The sequence below is a fragment of the Dasypus novemcinctus genome, unplaced genomic scaffold, assembly GCF_030445035.2.
Source record: "Dasypus novemcinctus isolate mDasNov1 unplaced genomic scaffold, mDasNov1.1.hap2 scaffold_225, whole genome shotgun sequence".
Taxonomy (NCBI): domain Eukaryota; kingdom Metazoa; phylum Chordata; class Mammalia; order Cingulata; family Dasypodidae; genus Dasypus; species Dasypus novemcinctus.
This window is the reverse complement of record NW_026688195.1, coordinates 257,808-268,363: the sequence shown is the minus strand read 5'-3', so window position 1 is coordinate 268,363 and position 10,556 is coordinate 257,808. Positions and strand designations below refer to the sequence as shown.

Sequence of the window (10,556 nt, the reverse complement as noted above, 5' to 3'; positions counted from 1 at the left end):
ACATTTACTGAGCACCAAGTGAGGAAAAAATAAAATAAACTACTCTATTCCAGATTACAACAGAAAGAGAAAGTGACCTCCAGACAGGGCTAGGTAAGAGCTTTAGCAAGTCACAGAGACCCGGGAAGCTGCTTCCCTTGGTCTTTTTCAGGTCAGGAAAGGAAGCTTAGAAAACATGCATGACTTGCTGGTGGTGATTCAGCCAGTAAACAGAGGAGACAGGATTCGAACACAAGTCCCGCTGGTTACAAAGTTCTCAGATTGACAATAGCTTTTGAAATGTCAACCCCAAAATACTTTACTCATCTGCAAATTTTTGTTACCGCTTTTGTGCCTCTTTGGGATGATTCGCCAGATCACAAGTGCTTGGAGAGCGCAGGTGAACACAGGTGGTGAGATGCGGGGAGGTGGCTGATTATGAGGCACACCTGGTCAGGGCATTCCCAAGGCACCGTCCAACTCCTGCAGGCTGTGACCTTCCACCCCAGGGTGAAAGGAGAGGACTTGGGGTGTGATTGGTATGTGTGTCACCAAATAAAAACAAGGACTTTCCAAAAGGTATTGAGTATCCTTTTCACCACTCTTAGCAGGCCTCCTGTGGACACTGGGCTCGTTAACTCCTCTGAGGCAGCCCTGCCCAGCCCCTGCCGAGGCCTGAGGTCCACGGGGCCTCACGCTGGCCAGCGGCGGCCAGACAAGCAGGCGGGCACGGTGGCAGATGGAGGCCTCCGTGGGCCTCTCCGCTGGAGCAGCCCTGGCCGCCTCCTCCCCTGCATCCAGCCAGTGCTCGGAAGCCTCCTGCCCGGACCTGTGCGTTTGTTTTGTTTGAATCAATTGATCCTTCTCTCTTTCCACTCCCGCCTGGCTTGAGAGGAGCAATCAACACCAGGTGATAAATAAAACGTCGCACAGAAAGCTGACGCCCCTCTTCCTGCCCCAGCGTGCAGCCCTGGCTCCCAGGGAGCACTTCCAGGGAGCCTGGCTGCAGCCCGGCTGCGCCAGCCAGCTCCCCGCCCCGGGCCCCCATTGGCTGCCGCCTCTGCAGTGGGACTGCGCCAGTGTCCGCAGTCCCCTCCCCGGGAGGAGCAATAAGAGCTGCCTTCTCCGGGGCTCCTGCCTCAGAACCTGCAGGGGCCGCAGCAGGAGGTGAGCGAGGCCGGAGGGGAGCACCCGTTTCTCGGGTGCGGTGAAGGGACGGGGGAGCTGGGGAGGGGTGGTGGCTGGAGGGCCCCTTAGGACTCCCGGCAGAGCACAGGGTGTCGCTGGCATTCCGCTCTAACACTGTTGCGGCTGAGCTTGCTTCCCGCTGGTGGGCACTGGCCACATCGGCCCGGCTGCTGGAAGCGCTTGTTGCCTGTGCGTCTGAGGCCCACAGACCAGAGACCCCGGTGTGAGGACTCAGGCGAGTGCTCTGCTGCGTCTCTAAGGCCCCAGGAGAGGGGATCGGCCAGGGGGCTGGAAGGGCGGAGCCCGGTGCCTTAAACGCTCTCTCCCTCCTCCTGGTCACCACTGCCCCGGGCCTGGTACAGAATTGCTTCTTGGTTTCCAGTTTCCCTGTTTGACATGCCACGGTCCCTACGCCCCCTTGGACAGAACTCAGAAGTTACACGGCGGGTGAGAAACCCGTTACAACTGTGAACTGCGTCAAAGAAGTCAGGCTAGGCGGCTTTGACTTTCCGCAGGGCGCAGAGCCCTGCTGCAGAGTGGACCCTCATATTCTGTGGAACATACGAGGAGTCAAGCCAAAAACTTCTCATTTTTCATATGACAAGGTCAATGCAGAGCATTCACAAAATGGAGTGAGAAGGAAACCTGGGATACAGGATTTCCATTCCTTTTAAAGGTACTCTTTAAACCAGTTGTTTCTTAAGTCAAAGGGAAGAATTAAGCAGGAAGTAAATAGGGAAAATCAATTTTCAGTGTTAAAGAAGGAAACTGCATTTAAAAAGAACAATTTATCCCCTTCCCAATCATAGTGAAATTTAAAAACATCAGGATAATGCAAATGTTTTCTGTTTTTTGTTTTTTTAATTTGTTTCTTTGAAAGATCAGTAATTGAAAATCTAAGTCTTCTATTGGATGGGTAAGTATGAAATGTTAAATATTTTAATCCATCTGAATTGTTTTTTGTATAAGTGATGTATCTGATTTTTAGCAATTTAGAGCAAAACAGAGCAGAGCGACATCAATAGAGTGGCGTTGGTGATCAGGCCATGACAGAACGACCTCTGCCTGTGGCCCGTGGGTCAATTTTCTTCCTCCCCAGCAGCCCCCACCTTGCAGGCTCCAGGGTGGAGACTGGGGCGCAGGGGGCAGGGCGCCCCAAGCTCTTAGGATTAATGAGAAAGCCGAAAGGCAGGTAGGGGTGAAACAAGGACACAAAATCAACAGCATTCCTAGATTGGAGTCCTAATTTTTATAGCAAGATCAAACCAAGACAAATTAGCTGTTTCCTCTGAGGCATCAGAAGTAAATAAGACTTAAAGCATTTTATTGTAACTTATTTTTAGGGTAGAAGTGATATATTCAACACAGGAGTGATTTTTCTAAAAATGAGATTTAATTTTGTTGTAATCATGACAGTGAAAAGGTTCATGTGTGATTTCATAACTAGAATGCAGGCTCAGAAGTTGGTGAATTTCTCTGCCTGAGTTTTTCAGATTTGGGAAACAAGTGTCCTTTGTAAAATGTGCCACATTCCCAGGATTGTACAGATATTTCCTCCGTCTGCACAGTCTGCACAGAATGAAGCATACAGTGTTAGTAAAGTGGGACATTTCTAACTTTGATATTTGTGGAGAATACTTATCCCCGCACTTATCCAAGTCACATTTGTGAATAACCCACCATTTCCCCAATCACTTGAAACGGCACTTTGATGAAAACTAAATCCTCGGGCTGCTCTCGGCCTCCTACTGCATTCTATCTATTCCTGTGTGAGGACCACAGCAGTTTAATCTTACTACATATGACATTTTCATTTCTAGTAGGTTGAGGCACCCCTTATTATTCTTTTGCAAAAAATTTGAGGCAATTCTACCAGGTACCAGATTTCTTTCCAGATGAGTTTTACAGTTGTTTTTGATCATATTCCTCACCCATCAAAAAATGCCCCACTGAGATTTTTATTAAAGATGATTTAAATGTATATTTTAACTCAGGAAAAGCAAGTTCCTATATTTTATGTTCCTTATCTTATGGAAGGACTTGAATTTTTCTTGCTAAATTTATTCTTAGACAACACACGTGAGCATTGCTCTATGAATAGGCTTCTCTTATATTTTCCGATTAATTATGGAATATAGGAATGCTGTTGATTTTTGTGCCCTAATTCTGTCACTGGTCACCTTACGGTTTTCTTATTAATTCTAACAGCTGGCAGCTGACGCTCTGCTCCTCTGTGCTGTCCCTTCACCCTGGGGCCCTGCGAGGCCAGAGGGCCGGGCCTGCCAGGAGGGCTTCCACCCGACCTTCCCTGCTGCTCTCCTCTGAGTTTCCACTCGTTTCCCAAAGGCCCAGCCTAGCCTGCAGCCAGCGAGCAGGGACTTACTGATGTGGCCTGTGGCAGAGAAGGAAGGGGCTAGGACAGGGGAGCGGAGCCCCACAGGGCCCAGACGCTCTCGGGCGCTCCCACCAGCTCTAAGCGGAGCTGAGGTCAGCCGCCTGTGCCTTCGCCTGTGCAGGCCACACGCGAGATGGTCTGGGCACGAACAAGCAGAATGCGTGAGGGACGGCGTCTTTCCTTTGGTCCCCCTAGGATGTCTGAGCTGGAGAAGGCAGTGGTGGCCCTCATCGATGTTTTCCATCAGTATTCCGGGAAGGAGGGCGACAAGCACAAGCTGAAGAAGTCTGAACTCAAGGAGCTCATCAACAACGAGCTTTCCCACTTTTTAGAGGTGAGTCCGGTTTTTTAAATGGACAATTTATCCATTCTTCTATTTATAAAGCCTCGTAGACGTTCTCATCTGAGCTGCCCTGAAGGTGATGCCGGTTCCTTCTGAAAACTTGTGGAAACGAGCACTCCTTTGGAGGCTGGACTAGAGGAACACCACAGTTTTCACTTTGTTGTCCTCTGACTTGTATATAGTAAGTGTGTCAAGGGAAAATTGCTCTCAAAAGCAAAAATACAGGTTCAAATAATGCTGACCTTTTTCTGAAAATCTAAGGTTTTACAGTGACAATGGCAGAATGGGATGGAAAAATAATTTATGAGTCATAGTGAACATGAGAAATCAGTTAAGAAATAAGCTTTTGTCCATGGGTCTAGGATATATTTTGGTTTTAGTTGAAGTTCAACAGGCGCCGTGGTGACGAGACACTGGGCGCACTTGGCAAACGTTTCCCAGCATTACGTCGGGCACCACCAGGGCCCGGGCCCTCTGCCTTTGCGCATGTCAGTGAATGATGGCGACACCGTCCCAGGGCACCAGGGCGGTCCATGGGTGTCCCTCAGGCGCTGGGGCCTTGCAAGAGGTGACACTGGAGAAGGGAACTTGGAGTTTTGTCCCCGACTTAGGAAGCTCCCAAGGAGCCCTGCCCTTTCCCCGGACATTTCGCCCTCTGGCATGCAGTGAGAGCACGTCCAGACACCCAATTTGACGGACTTACCCCAACCCAGACTGCCTCCACGCTGGTCCATGAGCCCCCGCCCAGTGTCTGCTGCCCTCCAGCCTCGAACCCTTGCCATGGACAGTCATCCACCAGCAGCTGGCGGCCCCCGAGGGCCCAAGCCAAGGCTGCCTCACTCGTGACTTGAGCCGGACTGAAGTGACGGTATTACAGGCCTGAGCTGTGACTCCTGCCAATGGGTCCCTCTAGAGAGCCGTGCACACAGGAGACACAGCGGACGGGGTCAGTGCACGGGGGTCTGCACAAGCCCTAATTCTGGGAAGCCCCCAGCATCCCAGGGCAGGGCCCTGTTCCACAGCCATGCCGCCCTCCCAGCTCCCAGAGCCCGACCTCTCAGCGCGGACGAGCCAGGGGCAAGGTCTATGGGTTGCTCGGGGGCTGCGGCAGCCCGTCCTCGCCCCCACGAGATACTCCATCCCTGAGTGGCACTGCCAGGGTGGAGGGGCAGGGCCTGCAGGCCTGCTGGGCCCAAGCCTGGCTCTGGGACTGGCCTTCTCAGGTTCTCAAGTTCAGAGCATGGCAGCTGCGCCAGTGCCGACCATGTCATCTAGTTCCACCATTTCTGTCTGCTGATGTCACAACTAAAAAGTCCCAGTTTCTTCTTGGGTAAATAGGACTATTGTGGGGATGAAATCAGACAGTGTTTCTCAAGTGCTCAATAGGTGGTAGCCTCTATTATTAGGGATTTAAAAACATATGAAAGAGTAGCCTATGGGAACCACAATTCATGGTAAGTGCATCAGGTATCATGAACATTTCTTGACCCGGCTTTCTCAAAGAAAATTCAGTTTGGAGTCAAATCAATCATGTAATTGAAATTAACACAATCCTCCATCCATTTTTTAGCAGATACTCACAGGCCCCACCCAGCTCCCACGGGAATCAGTTTTCTGTGTTTTTATTCAAGGCAGCCACTGCACTTCAGACTTGACTTCTTCAGGCCCAACTCTCTTGTCCTGGAGGTTTGCTCTTTTGAGCAACTTGCATTATGCTCCTCTTCAGTGTCCAGTGCCCACATTCTTCCCACATCTCACTTCTAGCCCAGCCCTTGAGATTTTGTACATCATTTAATAACTCGCTTGGCGTCAGGCAGGACTGTCAGGGAAAGTCTTGAGGACTAGAAAGCAACACAAGAAAGAACACAAGGAGTTAACAAATTTGGACAAAGAAAACTTCCCAATGTTAAGATCCACTGGAAGTCTTCATTATATGGACCTTCTCACAGAAATACATGAAAAACTTAGGCATAGAATTCTAGTTTTTCTTTCAAGACATTGGCATGTAACATGCTCAGGCTGATCTAGCCTGTATTCCTTTCTTCAGGTGGTTTGTTTTAAGCATAATTACAATACCTTGAAGCTTTTCCTTTCTTGGTTGCCTAGGTCCCACTGGCCCTAAAGTATGGTGGTAGAGAGGAGCAAAGAACCCAGAGACTTCTGCCTGGCTAGCAAGTCACAGAAGAAATCTTTCCTGGTATTTTGCATTTTATATCTTAGGTTATTCTGAGAAACATTGTTGGAGCCAGTGTACTTTTAATCACGTTTTGATAGCCCAAATCCCATTTAAATGAAGCTAGACATTTTTCTGATCTCTTTTAGGAAATCAAAGAGCAGGAGGTTGTGGATAAAGTCATGGAAACGCTGGACAGTGATGGAGACGGCGAATGTGACTTCCAGGAATTTATGGCTTTCGTTGCCGTGGTTACCAGTGCCTGCCATGAGTTATTTGAACATGAGTGAAATAGACAAAGCAGTCAAACGGTTCCTATAACAGATGGAGGAGACAGCAGAGGGCAAGGGCTTGCAGGCTAGGAGGAGCTGAGCTTTCCGGGCACACTGTAGCTGATTAGGAAACTTGATTTGCTTTGTGAATGAAAAAATGAAAACCTCTTTGTGAGGGCTGTTTTTACTGGTTCACATCATTATTTCTGCTGTATTGTTAGGCATATGCTTAAGCTGACTGGTCCCAACAACTTTTGGAAATAATCGTTTGGGAAAGCCAAGGTCCATTTATACAGCATGTTCTGTACAGCCTGTAAAGCTGTGTAGAATCCTAACCCAGAAAGAACAAAAATGACCCCCAAAAAGAATTCTGCAGCATTTGTGGTTTCCCAAAGCCTTGTCCACCATCACCTGAAAGGCTGCCCTTCCTTACGTTTGTCCATCATTAGTGCCACTGAAACCTACAGTAGGTCTGACCATCCCGTCCACCTGTGAACAGTATGCTCACGTGTGTTTCTTTCCCTAGTGAGTTATGATTACTGGGTAAATATCTAACTCAAATGGTTCTAAGTGGAAAATATGCTTCATAAACCAAGTACAGGTATCTTGACACTGAAAACTGAGAATTGAAATTGTTCATTCAGAATTCTCTGCAGTCCAGCCCTTGGGCAGATCTGCAGGGGCACTGGAAGCAGTGCGGCCCCTGCTCACAGCTGGGGTTTAGTCTCTGCCAATCTGGAGAAAGCAGTTGTGTGGCAAGAAACATCATCTCCCTGGCCTGGTCTCCTGTGTGTGAATGAACTGCAAAGTCCATCAGCCGGTTGCTGTTGGCTCGATTGTGTCTGGAGGCGGCCGGATGTCGGCGAATGTCCCTCCTGACTTGACCTCACCGAGGCAGGGTCTACTCACGCTGCTGTGGAATCAAGGTACATGGAAAGCTTAACTTTACACCTAGTAGTCATAAATTCAATTAAACCAAGCTTCAAATAATTTAAAAATCAAGTTACAAATAATAAAAATCACTTCCTGGAAGGTTCTAATTAATTTCACCCATCCCTTTTCCTGTTATTGTTTAATTTTCTAAAGGCATAAACTTCAAAATTCCATTGATTGCTTGCATTTGCATTAAATAAAAATAGCACTGAACAAGTCTCTGCAGCTCTTAAACACTAAATAAAAGCCATCGCCCTGCTCAACCGTGAAGACAAGTGACAGTCCCAGGAGTGAGATGTGGCGCTGGCCCCGCAACTTACCAGGCCCTCCTCAAGGCAAGGAGCAAGAGGCGGCCCCTACATGGACCAGGGGAGCCCCGACCCTGTGGCGCAGCTCCAGCTCCAAGCCCCCAAACCCCAAACGCCCTCCCCCTTCCCCAACCCCCTCCTCCTACTCCCCCATTTCCTCCTTTCCCCAACCCCCTTCCCCTGCTCCCCAGACCCCCTCCCCCAAACGCCCTCCCCCTTCCCCAAGCCCCTCCCCCTGCTCCCCCAAACACCCTCCCCCTTCCCCAACCCCCTCCTCCTGCTCCCCCAAACACCCTCCTCCTTCCCCCAAACCCCTTCCTCTGCTCCCCAGACCCCCTCCCCCAAACGCCCTCCCCCTTCCTCAAGCCCCCCTCCTGCTCCCCCAAACGCCCTCCCTATTAACCCAACCCCCTCCCCCACCCCTAGACCCCCTCCCCACTGAGTCATGTGCTCAGTCCACGGCCACATGCGGAATCTGACACTGGATGGGGGCGCATCCCCCAGGTGTGTATTTGCTCGTGTGAGGCCGCAAGGCTGCCCCTGAGGTCTGACACCCCCTGTTGCTGATTTCCTATAGATTCTTGGTTATGTTAAGAAAATGAGAGACGAGAAATGGGAGAAAACAACAGATTATGGGCCCCAGGTGGAGCTAAAAAGGGGTGAAAAGGGCTGGTTTATAGACTACAAGTCCCTGTTGCAGGTTACAAGTCCCCAGGTCCACTTGAGAGCTAATTCGGGCAGGGAGAGAAAGGGCAAAACAGGCCGTTTAGTCTCTGCACTGCCCTTTCAAGCATTAATTATTCTGCCTCTTTGCTAATGCCAGGGGAGGAGCCTCCGTTGCTTGCAGTTTTGATTGGTTACCCCGCCTGCCAATCCCCCGGGGGCCCAATGACAAGGCCCCTTGCTAATATCTAGGGCTTTTCCTTGACCCCGGATGAAATCCCGCTCTGAATGGGGGGTTCTCATGGGGTTCTTCCAGCAGCCGTCTTGTGGGGTCTCCATGGCCACGTTTCACGGCCGTGGTTTCCTGCCAGGCCCCAGGTTTGTCTTTTCATTCCCTAAACTAGCCTGCCTCAACTCCCCCTCAGGGTTTACACCTTTACTCTTAAGGGGTGCTGAAGGAGGTCATCTTTCTCCTGTAACTGCATCCTGCTGGGGAGGGGCAGTAGGGCCTGCCTGACAAGGTGCAAACCCTTCCTGCTATTCTGTCGTGGTTGGGGGAAGACGAGTCTGGCACCGTGGGTGGAGCTGGATGAAATTCCCATGTGGCTAACAAGGTGTTGATTTTGCAAGATACAAACAGAATTTTGAGGATCTAGGTCCCATTAAAAGGCTCCTGGACCACAAGAGTAGAAAAGACCAGGTGCCTGCAAAGGCTGCATCCTCCCACAGTTGGTGGGTTTTACCTTACAGGTTTCGAATGCTGTCTAGGACTATTCCAGAATGATTTACATAGAGACAGCACTCCTCCTTAAGGAGCAGACGTGCTCCTTCCTGTGCTGCTGTTAGCATGCCAAGTGTCCTGTGGTTTTGCAGCACCACAGCATAAGCAAGTCTGCTGTTGTAGAGCTTCTAAGCCTGCCTAGCTTGTTTTATGCTGTTAATTAGCTGTAGAGAGTGACTGTAATAGACAGTGGGGTTTGATATAAATTGCCAATCCTGTTTTCCATGGTGGCGGTTATGCCTGAGAGCTAAGAGGGGGATGGAAGAGGCATTGCCCTTTAAGTTATTGTATATAGTGAAATTGTAGGATATGAAAACAGACAAGATTTCGTAAGGGGTGCGTGGCTTGTACTCCCCCTGGCAATAGGTGTTTGGGCTAGAGTTAGAGGGAACATATGGCCTTGGCACAGACACTGCTTAGCTTTGTCTCTTGAGGTATTTCAGGCTGTCCAGTTACTGGTACTCTTTTTTTTTTTTTTTAATATTTATTTATTTAACTCCCCCCCTCCCCCAGTTGTCTGTTCTCTGTGTCTATTGTCTGCGTCTTGTTTCTTTGTCCGCTTCTGTTGTCGTCACTGGCACAGGAAGTGTGGGCGGCGCCATTCCTGGGCAGGCTGCATTTTCTTTCACACTGGGCAGCTCTCCTTACATGCACACTCCTTGCGCGTGGGGCTCCCCTAGGCGGGGGACACCCCTGCGTGGCAGGGCACTTCTTGCGCACATCAGCACTACGCATGGGCGAGCTCCACACGGGTCAAGGAGGCCCGGGGTTTGAACCGCGGACCTTCCATGTGGTAGACAGACACCCTCACCACTGGGCCAAGTCCGCTTCCCAGTTACTGGTACTCTTAACGTCCCATGAGGTGCTTCTGGTGAGCTGGCACTTCCCTTGGGTAGCTGGCTTCACTTGAGATAAGTGCACACAGCTGGCAATTCCTTTAATAATGTGGGAATGATCAGAACTACAGAGTAAGGTTCCTTCCGCTTTGGCTCTAATTGAGAAGGGAGGCTTGTTTCCTTGACAGGTTTTGATTAGAACCTGCTTTCTAGGTCCTGGGTGAGGAAAGGTTGCCCATGGACCATCTTGAGGGGTGAAGCAGTTTGATATGGTTCATTGAATTCCAAAAATAGATATTGGATTATGTTCGTAAACTGGTCTTGTACTTGAGCATGATTATATTATTAGGGCTTTGATTGGGCTAGGTCAGTAGGGTGTTGTGTCCCCACCCCTTGGTGGGTGGGTACTCACAGATAAAAGGCATGACAAAGGACAGAGGTGGAGGTTTTGATGTTGGAGTTTTAATGCTGGAGTTTTGAGCTGGAGCCCAGGAAGTGAACACGCAGGAGAACACAAAGGAATAGAGGTGACTCTTCATACATGGCAGAAGCCCCAAGGAGAGAGACAGAGCCATTTGCCAGATAGTCTGCAGCTGGCCTTGTGGAGTGAGCACAGCAGCTGAGCCTGGGAAGAGAGGAACCAGGAGACCTGAATCCTGGCAGACATCAGCAGACATCTTGCCCC

General features: G+C 49.9%; 1 protein-coding gene across 1 annotated transcript; it reads left to right on the top strand.

Moving 5' to 3' along the window:
- The first annotated feature begins 678 nt into the window (after window positions 1–678).
- On the top strand, window positions 679–6,543 carry LOC131277648 (protein S100-B-like). The gene is made up of 3 exons (XM_058292705.2): window positions 679–1,146; window positions 3,758–3,896; window positions 6,228–6,543. Exons 2-3 carry the CDS (start codon window positions 3,759–3,761, stop codon window positions 6,366–6,368), a joined length of 279 nt encoding a protein of 92 aa, XP_058148688.1. The 5' UTR covers window positions 679–1,146; window position 3,758; the 3' UTR covers window positions 6,369–6,543.
- The last annotated feature ends 4,013 nt before the right edge of the window (window positions 6,544–10,556 follow it).

Bases quoted from the DNA above. Each gene is read 5' to 3' on its own strand.
- LOC131277648 (XM_058292705.2), top strand. From the start codon at position 3,759: ATGTCTGAGCTGGAGAAGGCAGTGGTGGCCCTCATCGATGTTTTCCAT. The intron at 3,897-6,227 runs GTGAGTCCGGTT...GATCTCTTTTAG, and splicing joins AGCTTTCCCACTTTTTAGAG to GAAATCAAAGAGCAGGAGGT.